A 16,276-nucleotide genomic window follows, 5' to 3' on the forward strand; every position below is an offset into this window, starting at 1 on the left:
CTTCGATATTACACATCATATTACTTTTACTGAAACGTGAAGAATATTTGCGTCCGTGTAAACATATGGCTAATCAGTCCTCTAAAATCTAATTGCAATACTTGATATTTCTTGTCTTGCAGGTTTCTCCAGTACCTCCCACGAAAAAGAGTCTTCCATTTTTCTGAAGGGATATTGACAGAAGTTCATTGTAAAAGAAAACTTTCTGCAAGATAGATGACTAAAGGGAACGGAGAAGATCCAAAAACTGGAAGTAGGATGGAACGCATTCAACAAGGAGTCCGGAAACGTACACTTTTGGCAAAAAAAAAAGTGCAGAGCATAACGAAGGATGATGTTAAAAGTTATTTATTGAGGAATGCCTTTGTGCTCTTCACTGTTGTTGCTGTGATTCTGGGTGAGTAATTTGTTCAATGGGAATATTCTGTTCTCCAGCGCATTTGACAATGACGATTTCCCTGGGTGATTTGCATTACAAATGATATCCCAAATTCTTCTGCACTGATAAGAACGTTCTGGCTCAGAGATGTTTGGTTTTGACAGCTGCATGTTGAAGTTTAGGGAAGTTTAGCCATTTTAATTATTCTAGTATTCTGAAGAATAATTTTGGTGAAAAAATAGCTGGTTTATAGATTCTTCTCTTAAAGAATCAGATACAATAATCAAATTAAAAGTTTTCAATTAAATCATTGTCTACTAAAGCTAGCTGCAGCAAAAATGCTCAAGAGGTAACTTTTATTTACCTATCAAAAAATAACACCTTGCAATGAAAAGCAGAAGTCCTCAATGAATGAAATGAAGTGACATTTCTAAGCAAAGGTATCTATTAAAGTGCTATCTTTTCAGTTTTCACTTGATAAATGCAAAACAATCAAACCTAAGTACAAGCTTGTGCTCTCTCAGTCACTCACAATCTTACACATGCATCTTTCAGATGTAATTGGGGCAACAATGGCAGTGTTACTTATTCAAAGGACTGCAAGATAGCACCTGATTAAAGGCCTTTTTAGAGTATATGGAGAGGAATCCAGAACATCAAACAGCACTTAGATTTGGAATGCACCAAAATGTAAATTTAAAATATTGCTACAAATTTTGAAATTACATTAGTAAGAGAATCTTCTGAGAAAAACATACAAGTTTTTAAACAAATTCTCCTTTACATAATTATGTCATCACTTTTGGTAATTCTCCTTTAACTACAGATTTTCTAAATGTCACTATGTGTTTCATGAAATACCATTCCTTATAGTGTGAGCAAGAACAATTATGGTTTTCCAGTACTACTTTCCTTTTTATTTTCCCATTAGTTTAAAATATAAAACTATGAATCTGCACATGAAAACTCAAATGTTAACACTTAAAGATAAAGGTATATATCCTACACTTATGGAGGCCTTCAAGTCCTTGATAATGCTATTCCATATAAATCTGCGTGTTATGTTTCTACAGCTATTTTAGGAATTAATATTTTAGGGCTTTACCATTATTGTTGCTTGATATCACATCTGCAGGGTTATTTAAAATTAATTTTAGGTTTGATAGCCTTTGCCTGGGAGATAATTATATTAATTGGCATATTTGTAATATAAAGTACTTTGTTGCTATAACAGAAATGTCAGTCTCTCATATTTATCAACAATATTTGAACAAAAGTGCTTTTAATTCCTAAACAAGAATATGTTCAATGCAAAAAAACCACATTACTATCAGGGGTAAAAAATTTAGGCATTTCTCTACAATGGTCAGGAAAGGCAGAACAAATTAAGCATGTTTTGAAACACTGTCCAACCTCAAATGAATGCAAGTCTTAGATTGTCACTTGTCTATACTGCACAAGACCGATGTGCTCTTGCAATTTTTTCACTGTCATCTAGCTCCAGTGTGAATCCCATAAATTTGGCAATGTGGGAACAGAAACGTAGGCTGGACAAGTGTTTTTACTGTTATTGAATGTTCCAGTTAGCTTTAGACGACTAGTGACAAATGTCTGCCCACAGCTCCACTACCACCTACAGCAATGGCAGAGTGCCAGTAAGGCTGGAACACAAGTTGGAGAAATAATGAAAATGTGCAGCCTAAGATGAGCTGGCTGCTCCAGTTCTGCTCATGAACCTATAGACATACCTGGTATGATATGTGGAAAAACATCTTCTTATTACTATGACAGAATATTCAAAAATTTTCTCACATTTGTTATTTGAGTATGTAATTTTACCACATATATATGATTAGAATAGTAAGTTCACACTTGGTGGATCACGAAAAGGTAAGATTTGGGGTTTTGGAGAGTTTTTTGCTGTTGTGGAAATATTCAGAGATAGGGAATAGTTGGCTAAAAAGGTGGAAAACACTCAGTGGTTGAACTCCATCTGTCTAGTTTGGCAAGGACTAAATCGTTATCATCTCTCAGCTGGTGCTCTGTGGAAAATCAGATGGTAGGTTTGATCCCTTTCCTAGCAGACAGTAATCAACATTGTGAAATTAGCCCACCAATTAGCACCACTGGCTGTCTCAGAGATGCTTGGATGTGACAGTAGGTGGAAACCAAACTATACTCAGGCCAGGGTTGAATCATTTACAAAAAACAATGCTTAATGCTCTCTCTAATCTAAACAGATAGATACCATCACTTTTTAGGGCTGTGAGTCCAGCAATTTTCATAAAAACTAGACTCGGGAAAAGCAAAATTTGAGCTTCAAAGAGGGCAACATTTCTTCAGAAACATTTCTTTCAGGCGTCTATTGTAAAGGGACTGGAATGAAAAAGCCTATTTAGTAGAGCATTTCAGATTTCTTTGCCGAGCGGGATAGATGCTGGTAGAGGTTAAGTGGATAGGATCATGTGTCTTAGACCAGATACCGGACTGTAGGTTGTAACAGGCACTTGAGTTTGTGTCTGTGGAAACATGCACTTCGTTATGCAGTGGGTAGCTGCAACATGCATTTGTTTGTGTTGCACACTGATATTTTGCAGACAGAGATTTTCTGGCGTTCACATGATAAGGAGAAACATAGCCATTTACCCTAACTTCTGCTGTTACTCTGATTCTGAACTGAATTCTAAACTGAATTCACTAGCTGCTACAATACAAAATCAATTGATCTTTAAAAATCTAATGATGAAGATGTGAGAAGTTATAATTGATGTCAAGAATTACTTAGCACTATTCTGCATTTCCCAAAAACCTCAAGAAAGGTCCTTCTGACTTCACATTCTGCATTAATAGGGTCTATCCAGCACATCATCTTTATCATTGGTTGTTGCTATTTTTAGTGAAATTTGAACTGCTTTGAGGAAAGAATGGTCAATAAGTGAGTTCTGGTACACCTGGAAATATTAAATTTGTTTTTTGTAGTGGATCTTGGTGAGAGCCAATAGATGAGAACAATTATGTGAGGCAAATTTGGGAAGGTGACCACTAGTAAATTCAGAGTGTCATGATGACCAGGAGCAATTTATGGTAGGCTCATGGTCTTGTTCATAGTGGGTCATGGAAAATCTACAGGAAGTCTTACAAACTTTGAAGTGGTAGCCAAATTACTGGCAAAATCTCAGGCAGTGCCTTCTCTCCCACGCTACTTAACTCCATCATCCTGTCCCCAAAATGCCTTCCTTTCAGATATCCTTCCTTCAGCAGACTGTCCTGATTCTCTGCTACTTACTTCCCATTTCCCAAAAATGCCACAGGAGTCGAGACTTTACTCTGACAGGACTCCTAAATGCCAAAGAATCTCCTGTGGGTTCTGAACTTGTATGAAGAAAAGATCAAGACACACAGAGCTGCTACACAGAGATCTGGAGAAGCTGTTCAAGGAATACTGTTTTGACTGAGGGGCTTAGTGAAATAGAGGGAGATTGTGGAGCAACTACTATAAAAAAAAGTTTCTGCATAGTTATGAAGCCGCCATAACTCCAAATCCTTATCTAAGATCCGGTTTACACTGCCAAAGTTATATGCTGCAGTTGGCCATTGGGACATTCAAGGGGGATAGAGATGGATCCAGTTCTGTTTTCTGGCTACTTGTCCACCAAAGGGAGTGTTGGACTGGCTGTGTCATTGAACCCAGCCTTCTGTAATTGAGGGCAATCTCACAATAGATGTGGAATGTAGATAGGCTCATACAAAATCTGTTCTACAACAGCATACACCGTACGTAAGATTCCACAGCTTTCCAACATCCTAATAAAAAAAACTAGTTAAAAGTACAGGAAGAAGATGGGAGGGATGAAGATATTGCCAATACCCCTACGTCCCTGAAAAAAGCAAAGAGTTAAATAAAGCCTGCAGATGATCTTGTGTGATACAGAAGAAAAAAAACAAAACATAAAAGCCCCTGAGATACCTGAACAGTGGAAAGCTGTGCAGAGTAGCAGATTCTCCCATCTCAACACAATCCTGGTTTGAACAATAGTTTAAAATGAGTCCTAAGGAGTACATGTCTGTAATTTACAGGTAGACAGAATCCTCGCCCACCAAAAAGACAGTCTTTTGAGTGTTGAAGTGACATCTTTTCTGCTGCTGGCGTACCCTCTGTATCCATTGAAGACTGAGGCTGACATACCCAGAAAAGGTGTTTGACCCCACTACACACTGACAATGAACATGATGACAGTGCCTAAGGCCACCTTGGTAAATTTTGCATGGGAACAAAGAAAAGATCCATCAGCATAGGAGAAATAGCTGGGGCAGTGAGTCCTAGGTGAGAGAATATCTTACAATATGAAGAGAGAGATATGATACTAGCCAAAAGATTAAGATATATACAAGAAAATCAAGACAGTTTGGGTACAGCTAAAGAGAAATTAATTCCATTTATGCTGAACTCAGAGCCTGTCTCTGTCCCAGTGCTCTCCTAAAGAACATGCCCAGCACAACTGTTTTCTCACTGAGTGACAAAGCCTTCCTAAGTAATATTCTGAAAAAACTGCTAAGTACAACCTTAATTCTTTTTGAATTTAAGAAAGAGTTATAATTTTGGGGAAAAGAACCACAAACAGACACAATAATACCCAGAGTAACACTTAAAAATTTAAAGGAGATGATCTTTTTCAAAAAGGAGAAAAAGTGTAGAAATACAAAGAACTTTAATTGTGCTGTTAAGTAGCCAGCAATAGAAGTCAAGCAAAATATGAACACTATGTTAGTTTAGCAGTTACTTGCGGAACAAAATTATGTTAACTTATTATCACATTCTTAATTTCTTACCGTACACTCTGCATTACTGAAATGAAACGGCAGTGGTTGTTGGACTGTCATACGTGGCACAGAGTAACAACAATAAACTGGGCTACTTTGTGAATCACAATTGTGCATTCTGGAGACAGCAGCTGTGCATATATGCACAGTAAAGATACAAAATGTGCTAAATATATACTTACTACCTTCTTACTTGCTCTACATTGTCAAATCAGTGGACTTACAAGTCATGCTCAAAAGTAGTATGTCTGAGTGGTCACAAACAATCCAGAGAAACGTACATTCACTGCACTCTTCATATAGCTTGTAAAAAGGAAGGTGACAAAACTCTCTCCAGAAAATAAAATTAAATTTATCTATGCAATAGCACTTCTTACAAAGCAGATTTCAAGGCTATCCTAGGTGGAATGCAGGACAGTAACCACATGAGACATTTAGGATGTTTATGTGGTTTCTAAGAGTTTCTACAAGAAAATTCCCTGAATGCTGGTAGGATATGGCAATCGTGTTATCAAAAGATATGCTACAATTGAAACAGTGGTCATCTCAAAGACTGTAGAAAAAATGTTACGTTCCTATGAGCATCAAATGGGACTACAAAAACTTTTCGTCATCAAATTAACTAGTATTAGGGCTTGCTAGTCCTTCCCACTTTTCAGCAGGTAAGCAAGGTGCCAGTGATTTGTATGCTGAGTAAATGTTTAACATGAGATCCTTACTAGCACTGTAGCTATTGTAAAGCTAGAATGAATTGTCATCTGCACTAGAATGCTTTTGAGCTGGCCACAGTGAAGGTGTAGCTGAAGATGACATGTTCAGTTGTTTACGAATTCCCAAAAATTTCATTCATGTTGCTTAAATTTCTTACATAATTTCCTGAAATAACCAGGCACCTAAAAGTTTCCAGGTATTTTATGATACCAAAGAAAAAATATTTTTATAAAATACTTAGATTTTAGGTCAATCAAGATCAAGTGCATTTGAAAAACTACACAAAGAAATCCAATATTAAAGAGAAGTAAATAACGAAATTAGATCTTCTGGATGTTAATAAGGCTGCTTAAAAAAGTAAGATATGAACACAGGCATTGTGATGATTTGTACTGTAACACTGACTTCTGGATCAGCAGCTGAGAGCTATTGACTTTTTTTCATGCCGCCTTAAAAAAATCAGATGTTCTGGAACCACCAACTGCATAAAATAATCCATGCAGTGACATCAGTTGTGTATATCCTCTTTCCATCCTCCCAATTCCTTTCTTTTACTATGCATTCCCTTTAGATTTTGTATTTCATTCTGTTTCAAATTACAATTTGGCTTCTTTGGGTTTTAGGATATTTTGTCATATATTTATTTCTCAGCATACTACAGCTCAGTTCAACCTGGAGCTTTGGTGCAATAAGGCAATGCAAGTGATAAATAAAAAAATAATAAGGAGCTAAGAGATTTCTTCCTCCCATACTAATTTCTCCAACCCTGTTGTTCATAGAATAGGCCATGGTGTCTACAATGTATATTAGAAAACATACTAGGCTCCTGACCAAGGAGTTTTAAATTAGTCATTGGTACAACAAAAATTTGATTGTATGAAGTAGCATAGGGAAGAAACTATGGAAAACAGGGAAAGAATAAATGAAAGTTATTCCTGAGAAATTTTACTAAAAGCTGGATTATTCCATTTATTATGCCAATCCATCAGACTTGAGATTGTAGTAACACTGTTTGTACTTTTAACCAACAGGATGAAACTACAGGGTGTGTAACTGTGTAAAATCCATACAAAAGAGATTTATTTTTAGGATAGATTTTATACGGTATTTTTTAACAAAAGAGGAAAATATGTCCAGTGAACTGTACAGCAGTGAAAAGAAAAACAGCTAAAAGCAAGAAAAGAGGCAAAGAAAACCGGAAGGATAACAGGAGAATCAGGAAGATAACAAAGTGTTACTGTTACTTACATTTTGTGGTTGTTCCCCCATGTCCTTTCTCTTAGCACCGGTTATATCCACCTTTTGAATTCTTGTTCAGTTCTGTACATTGAAGAAATGCATTTTCTTCCCTGAAATTTGACATCTATGTATTTTCTGTTGGCATGGGTAGAAGATCATAAATGGAAATCAGCTTGACAGTTACAAAATGTGTGCTTTTTTTTCACCATTTATTGTATCTTGGCATAACTGGAAATTAATTCATTCAAAAAAGTCTATAAAAGATGGGGCATAAGTGTTAAGCATTATTTACACTGGTCCCTTCAAACTGGTTCTAGTAAATGCTCTGGTTTTATTATTCACAAGGACTAAATTAAAAAAATAATAAAATAGCCTTTGTATAAATATAGCAGGACCATTAATCAGGGAATTCCTGGGAGTACTAACCAAAGGCAGTTGATAAGTAAGGCTACTGAATACATTTTGCTGTCTGCTAAAATAGTTTTGACTTGGCAACATATACATTAAACAAATATGGCTGTACAGTCTAGTCCTTCAAAGCCTGAGACATAAGCATAGGAAGCTGCATACGGAATCCAAATCTCAGAGGTGGGTGTCATTTTAATGCATGAATGAGAGCTAGGAGATTCAAAAGGGTAACGCCACAAGTCCACAGGCTAAGCATATAACTGCCTAAAACTTGCCAGGAGAAAAAAACAAACAAACAAAAAAACCCAACCAAACAAAAAACCTCAAACCAAACTATAAAAACAAAGCAAAATAAAAACATCAAAAACAACAAAAAACCTCACCCAAAACAACAACAACAAAAAAGCACAGAAAACAACCAGAAGCAACATGTTTGCATTGCTACTCCCACTCATTTCTAAGTGGGTCAGGGCCATGCCAGATATTTTCACCCAGTCAAGATCCAGAAACACAAGAGCCCTCCCCTTGGAAATAGTGTCAGGAGTGCCTGAGGAATTGGCTTACTCTTTTCCTTCCAAAACGCAAGCTACAGGAGGATGCAATTCCACCATTCCTTTCAAAGTTGTGTCATCAGGCATAAGGAAGATTTCTAAAGGCAAATACATATGCCAAGAGAGCAAAAGGTGACATGGTGTTTTAACCTAATGGTTAAAACACTCATCTATAAGAGTGATCTCCAGGTTGTGAAGTAATCCGTTGAGCAAGAACAAGAACACAGGACATGCCAAAAAAATAAATCCAGGAGAGTCTCTGCATGCATGTGTCAACCATGGTCAGTTTCTAGATCCCCAGGACTTAGCCTGGAATTAGGCAAATAGATGTTTACGTCATGGCAATTCTGAAAAAAACACAAGGAGAACGGTGAGAAGGGAGGGGTCTTCCAAAACAAATGGTGAAGTGCCCATTAACTTTACAGGTTTCCAGAGCTAAGCTTTTTTTATCTAGAGGGACTTTTAAGGTCACAATTTGGACTCAGGGACTTACTATCTAACTAAGTATTGTTCCAGGTGCCAGTTTCCCTTTGCCATTTTTGTGACCTTTAAGATAGGGAAATTCTGCCATTGTGAAAAACCCCTAATAGTGAGGAGAGAGGTATCGTAACCTATATGGAGGCTACATCTGAATTAATCCTCTATGATACAACATATCTTTCAGATGAGTTAACTCACAAGAAGTCAGGCATGAGACCTTTTTTTAATCAACTGAAATAAAACACTTTTGGAAATTCACGTATTGACCAGTAAACTCAATAGGTTGAAGTTTCTAGTTATTAATAGTTTTGTCAAAGTCATACTGAGATTTTTAGGGATGAAGTGACTCAACTAACAAAATCAAACAACTAGCGGCTGAAAGCACTCTAGCTATCTTTTTAAAAAGATGGTAACATGATTCCATGAATTTCAGTCATTAACCTGATTTCCTTATTGCAATAATTCACTGAATGATAAATCAAACATAAGTAAAGGATTCTGGTAAATTTTACACCTGATACGGCAAAAGTCTTGCATTCTACAACAGAAAATGCTTTCTCTCAGTCTGTCTAGGCTGTTTGCATGTGTCCTTCAAAAAGATCCTTTAAAATCTTTTAACAAAGTCTGCCACATGAGTTATGTTCCATGACCCAAACAGTTCTGGCATAGGCATATCTTGATTCAACAAAATACTTAATCCTCAGTGGCAAACATCTCAGTTACATATTTAGACTATCAACACTAAGCTAAATTACCAAGTGGTTTTGTAGGAATGAAAAGTTGGGCTAGCTCCATAGAGATATGAATGCATAATTTGAATATTCCACAAATGATGGTGTAAAACTGCATATCAAGGAAGCCAGGCCTACAATGAACTGTTTTGTAGTGTATGTCTAAGGTGGAATTAAAAAAGCAAAGGCAACAATCAAGGTCTAACCTCAGGCTCTCTGTTAAACTACACTAAAAGTTCTTCAGAGTAGAGCTCTGTTTTCTGAGCATGTCTGCACAAAGTTCTTGGCATTGAGGGATCTTGGTCTCATTAGCTGTGATTCCTCAGTGTTACTACACTGTAAAAGAGACAAAATAATACAGAAGAGCAGCTGAAACTACAGTAGAGAAAAACACAATTTGGTGCTGTTAAGGACTATGTCAGCTTCCAGTTGAGGATAAACAGGAAAGAAATGCAAAGGTGACAAAGGAATTAAGTCAACTTTGAGAGCAGCTTTCATATCTGTTGGGAAGTATTCTTTATGGGAGTAAAACCATTAACACTACTCAAGAAGGTAAAGCAGCAAAGTAAACCCAGGCATGAATAAAACAGTTATTACAGTAATTTTTAAAGCACTGAGCAGTACCATAATTCTAAATAATATTTCACAAAATATAACCTGGCATATATTGTTAATGCCTGATGTTTTTAATATGCATAGTAAGAAAGAATTCCTGAATTTTGATGGCATTATGTTTTGTATCAAAACTATCTTTTCTATAGCTCAGAGACTAATAAGAGTACATAAACTGGGAGTCATTTGTCTTTCAGCAAAGTCTTTTGTCTGTGGATGAAATCAGGAATAATATCCCTGTTCCATAAAGAACAGTGCCAGCAGAGAAAACTCTCCTTTATTCCAAATCCTCTACAAACGCCTTGCAATCACTTGTCTTATAAATAACAACAAAAGAGAAATCAAAGCTGATAGATAAATAAATACAGAAACAGTTCAAGGAAAACAAGGAAAAAATTAAGAAAAAATTTGAAGCAAACAGAGAAGCAGAAGTCGGATAAAAAGAGAACAATCTTTCGGACATGTTCTCAAAGGAAGAAAATTACCTCCTAATTGGGGAAGAAGGGCAAATGAACCAAATAACTAGAGAGAGAAGGGAAAAACTGTATGAGTGTAACACTGGAGCCAAGAAGTAGCAAAGGACAGATTTCACTGATTTAAATTACAAAAAGTTTAACAGCACTCGGACACTGTTGTATGAAATTTGGTATAAGAAGCATCCTACTTTAGGCCTTACCTCATAAACCAGTGATTTTACTTACTCCTTAGTTACATCAGTTCTTCCTCACAGCTTCAGACTCCCCACCGCAATTCTATGCCTCTGTCTACAAAATCCAAGGAGAGGCCGCTGTGTCTGCAGGTAAAGACAACATGCAGGTGCCCAGCCATAGCTTTAAAGGTGTCACAGTTCAAGCACCTCCAGAGGTAGGCAGTGGCCAGGCGGAGGTTTTGAGCGTCTTAATGTCGAGCTGCAAATTAAAAACCTATATATTTAAGTTAATCTAGCTCTGAATGACCATAAAATACATGAATATTATAAAATGCCTCTGGATCTCTGCAAATTGTAACTGAATAGTGATGTCAGAAGTCTGGTGTGATTTTTTGGGAAGGTAACAACCCTTACTGGATAAAACAAATCTTGAGGGTCAGGTTGAGGAGGCAGGAGTTCCTGACGCACAGGCATGGCGGCTCTGTCTCTCCTCTGCAGCTGAGAGCACCATGGCATGCTCGTGACCTCTCAGCGAAGGTAGCATCCTGACTCCTCTTCTGATGCAGGGAACAACTCTTTGACATCAACATAGCCCTTACTTCACTGTACATTTGCTTTTCTCTGGATGTGTCGCTCTTTACAGCCTTAGGATTCTGTCCAGGTGGAATTGGGGGCTTTTTTGCCTGATGTTTTCTGATCTTTCCCAGCTTAATTGAGACAGGAGTTTAAGCTAAACTGCTTGATGTCTGGAAGTCTCAGAGAGCCCCCGGGTGCATATGTGCATGCACAGAAGACCCTGTAGCATGTAGGCAATGACTTTAGTACTCCCAGAAAGTGTCAGGCCTGCCAAAAAACAGTATGTGCCATCCAGAACTACCACAGGTAGTCCATTTGTGCACAATAAGTATAGTGCATCCTAACTAACACAGATATGTGTTTTATATGCAGGTAAACCAGGTAGTTCATTGTTTCCAACAGAATTAAGTCAACAAGTTGTGAGGTATCACTTTGCTGCTGGAACCATCCCACAGTATATCATATCATTGAGATCTTCTGGATCCCAATCATGTAGGATATCTAGCTGTTCTACAGTACTTCTCCCCTCGTGATATCTCTCAGGCAAAGGAGAGCTAGCTATTTGTGTCCAAAATAACCCATATTCCACTTCAATACAGCTACCTCTAAGAGCTACTTGGAGCACAGGTCCTTATGCTCTCTACAGCACTGACATCATCCAGTTAAAAGAGAAGGAACACATCACACAAAAATTATACACCTATACATGTCAGAGTCTTGGCTGGGTCTCTGTCAGATGAGAGCTGAAGAGGAATAACAGCCAATATTAAGCCAACTGATACTTGGTCTTCCTCAGGTCTGAAACGGAGAATCAAGTTCTTGTGGAAAATATTTTCTTTAAATGCAGCCTCAGAAGCAGAGAATTAAAGGAATTCCAAGCTACCTATTAGCTCCAATTCGGGATTGTTTTAGGAAAAGTAACTGATAAGATTGCCTAAGGGTATGTTTCTGTGATTGGTTAAGCCAGCCCTACCTCTGTCCCTGGCTGTATATTTCCACCCCCAAATGTTTGCTTTCCTCCCTGGCCATCACACCAGCACCACCATCATCTAGCACAGCAGTAAACCTGTCCAGGGAACTAATCTGGCAGCAAATTAACTCAGTAAAAAATAGTTTCTCCCTGGTTTAGCCTCAAAATGAGCCCATCTTAGTATCTGACAAGTACAAGTGCATGGAAGTAACAACTTTGGGTTTGTCTAGTTTGGAGAAAAGGAGGCTGAGGGTGACCTCACTCCTCTGTACGGCTTCCTGAGGAGGGGATGTGGAGAGGGAGGTGCTGAGCTCTTCTCCCTGGTATCCAGTGACAGGATGCGTGGGGATGGCTCAAAGCTGTACAAGGAGATGTTTAGACTTGATATTAGGAAGCATTTCTTTACAGAGACAGTGGTCAAACACTGGCACAGGCTTCCTAGAGAGATGGTCGAGGCCCCAAGGCTATCAGTGTTTCGGAAGCATTTGGACAATGCCCTTAACAACACACTTTAGCTTTTGGCCAGCTCTAAATTGGTCAGGCAGTTGGACTAGATGATCATTGTAGGTCCCTTCCAACTGAAATTATTCCATTCCATTCCATTTCATTCCATTCCATTCCATAGAAAAGATCAGCTTAAATTGTAGTCTTTTCCTGGCTGTAGCCACTTAGTGCTCTCCACAGCGTTATTCCTCTCAGTTTCATGCCATACATGCCCTACCTTTCCTAGTTATTTGCCTACCACAGGACTTGGATAAAAGAGCCTGTAACTGTCTCTCCTGAACCAAGGGCATTTCTTCTTTTTTGGAATGAAGACTCATAAAGCACTTTTTAGGTTAACCTGTCAAATATACTTTGTGTGAAGGCCCTTTAAAGAGGGTCATAATCTTACACCTTTAGGATAAAAAAAGGTCCAAGAGAGGTAACAAGGCAGCACTGATGACTGTATAATACAGGAAGTACTTCTCAAATGCTTAAGAGCAGTAACTCTGCTGCAGTTCTAAATTAAATAAATTGAGTAAAAAAAAATAGTTAGCTACTAAAGAATAACTAGCATAGTAAGAACTAATCTTTAAGATAAAATTAGTAAAAGTAACAAAAAAAATCACAAAAAAAGATTGCTGCAGTATTTGAGTATTGAATATCTAGGTGAGGTACCTAGTATTTACATTCAACAAAATGGTTTTGAAAGGAACATGCCTCCCTACCTACATAAGGAAAACCGGAAAGTAAGGAAGGAGTGGGTGCTATGCAAGATGGGGTGAGGGTGGGGGGAAGTTTCAATATAAAATTATGGGAAAAAAAAAGATGAAAATCAAAAGCATGCCAGTGAACTGGTGAGCCCGTGTTTCTTGTGGCATGCAAAGAAAGAGATTAAGAACGACTGTGATTTTGTTGGCAACTTGAAGTATTTCTTATCACTAGAGAAGATATTTACCTGTTTGTTTCAGGTAAATACAGTTGTGGCCTTAACGGAAACCAGTTGTTAGAAGAAAAGGTGTCAGAACAAAGTGGTAAATTAAGCAGAAACAAATGACCCAAAGAACAAAAGCATTCATTCCAGAGCTCTGCAGGAACATCAGAATGAAATGGCTATGCAGCTAACAAAAATACACAATATCCTGTTAAATTGGTCGGAGCCTGATTCTCTTGCTGGCTCTAGCCCAATCTCTGCTATAGAACAAAATGTTATTTGCTTGCTGCTTACAAGGTTTTCTGGAAGAGCACTCTTAACAGCTGTTACTTCAGTGCACTGTTCTACCTAGTTTAAGGTATTCTTTTCCAGTTATTGTAAAGTTTTCTATTTCCTGATGGAAAAGAAAAATTAAGTCTGTACCTCATCTATTAAAGAAAAGGATATTGATATGGAGCTCATTTAACAGTGTTTTGAGATTTACTGGTAAAAAGCAGAAGTGTATGTGACTCTTAACTGGTGTGTTCTGTTTGAATTGGCAAGCACTAATATGGAAAAGGCAGCTCTTGCACTGTCATAAATATACCACCTAGTAATTTCCTCTTGAAATATACTTGAGTGAGTTTTGATCAACTAAAAAGTAAAGCTGCTAGATTTTCTACTTTCTGCATGAAAATACAGTAGAGCATGGACATTTAAAAAAATATGAACTCCAGGTTACAGTATGGTCTTAATTCCGGTGTGTTTCTGGAATAAGATAGAGACCAGAAACTCATAAGGATTCATTTTAAAAATTGAGACTTCACTTATTTAACAAAACCACTGCTATTGTTCATTTAAAAACATCATGCCAATTAGGAGCTTCAATATTCTTTTAAAATTATGAATTATTTGAAGTAGTGAAAAAAATAGTCCTCTCTTTATTAAACGTTTATATTGAATTCTTCTAAGTACGTGAAGGTTGAGGATAGACTTAGGCTTCCCTAAAGTTCTTGAGTGGGCATTTACATCTGGGTAAAGCCACATCTCTCATCTTCTAAGAGTTATGGTTAATTTTTTTTTACTGATGTGGTGTTTAAACCAATGTGCAGGTGTGCAACCTGTTTCATCTATCCAGCACAAAAAATTATATGAAACAGCTTTCTACCATTGTGAGACCAAGGCATTTTGTAATAAAATTAAGAACTTCCTTTTCTCCATGAAGGATTTTTAAGTTCATTTTAAAATTCAGTTCAGGAAATTCTGTATAAAATGATGATACTCTGGTAGATCACTACAACAGTTTGGGGTTTTTTTATAATAACAACCGAACAAAAAAAGAAAAAAATCTCTATAGCAAATCTATTCCTAAAAACCTGAGTATTACAAAACTATTATTTTTTGTCTTGCTTCTTCCAACCCTGATTTTAATGGTCACTTCATCACACTTAAGTTAAATGTTAATCCATTTGAGAAATTGTATACAGAAGGTTGCATGTTTCTCAGAAATTACAGGTATACCCATAGTTTTTAAAGCCTAACATCAAGACACTATTCTTTCCTTTCTGGTACTGCACCATCTAGAAGTGAAAACCCTAGGCCATTCATGGATGTCTTCCTATCTTAGGAATAAGCAATCTCAAATAATATCTTCCGTTTTTGCCATTTCCATCCCATTCCCCTCACTGTCAGACTTATTTGCACCTTCTACTGCTTTTAAGTTTTAAATCCTCTCTTCACTGTACTCACACAGATTGAATTTTATTTTGAACGTGTACATTAATATAAAAATGCAATAAAATGGTTTAGTTCAAGGATAGTTCTGATTGTCATCAGGATTATCTGCAAATCAAGTTTTCCATAGATTTGACTACATCACTGACAAGAACACCTCAAAAATATTTTTATAACTCTAATCTGATTTACTTTTTCATTATGAACTGTATAAATTATTCAGCAATATGGTTCTGTTATACAAATATATGCATGTACAGAATTCAGCTCCTTAACTTAATCAAGCACTACTGATTTTTGCCCAGAAAAAACCTAACATATTCTGTTGAGAAATCTACTCTTCCCTGCAGTGCAGAAATGGTACACCATTTACTATTTGAGGAGTCAGGCTCTGATAGCGTTGATTAGTTTTCTTTTCTGTTACAAAGGGTAGACAGAAACCTGCACAACAGGTTGTGGGACCTTGTTTCACACAAGGCTTTGTTTCATTACGATTTTCAGCATTAATCAGAAACTTGAAACTTTTACTGAGAAGGGCCAGCTGCAGTATTTAATCTTCTCAGTCTTGATTGTGGAGCGTGCTAAGCACTACGACTCTTACCACACACACAGATGTGGATGGTTGCTGAAATACCGTACACCTTCCAAAGATTTAGTACCTCCTACCATGTCTTACTTCCCAATTTTATTTTGATATTTTGTCATTGTGACTGTCTTCAAATCACCATTGTATGCTGTTATCTCACTACTTAAAACCTGTAAATGTTGGTTCTGAGAAGTGAATTAAAAGAAGTCAAAGCTACCTTGCCAAGTTTGACTTTTCTGTTTCAAGTTGATAATTTTTGTTAATAAAACTTTGTTGGACAGGGTGTAATACTCAGTATCTTGGTATTTAAACTCAGAATGGAAAACTTTAGCTTGATTGCTATATATTCTAAAATCAAAAGAGACTGGTGAAATCATGCTGCTCTTTCATTATCACACACTACAATGAGGAAATAATTTGCTTAAATTGCTTCTTG

The 16,276-nt window shown here is 37.1% G+C and overlaps 1 protein-coding gene across 4 annotated transcripts in view; it reads left to right on the forward strand.

The window, feature by feature from the left end:
- Nucleotides 1–216: 216 nt before the first annotated feature.
- The window catches only part of SLC1A3 (solute carrier family 1 member 3), a gene marked incomplete at both ends in the record, with an annotated part of 62,942 nt that continues 46,882 nt past the window's right edge, over nucleotides 217–16,276 (forward strand). For all 4 annotated transcript variants that reach the window (XM_082012804.1, XM_082012805.1, XM_082012807.1 and 1 more), the window contains one exon: nucleotides 217–397. In XM_082012804.1, the coding sequence (XP_081868930.1) occupies nucleotides 217–397 (181 nt within the window). The remainder of the gene's footprint in view (nucleotides 398–16,276) is intronic.

The sequence above is a fragment of the Phaethon aethereus genome (assembly GCF_964289735.1).
Source record: "Phaethon aethereus genome assembly, chromosome: Z".
Classification (NCBI taxonomy): domain Eukaryota; kingdom Metazoa; phylum Chordata; class Aves; order Phaethontiformes; family Phaethontidae; genus Phaethon; species Phaethon aethereus.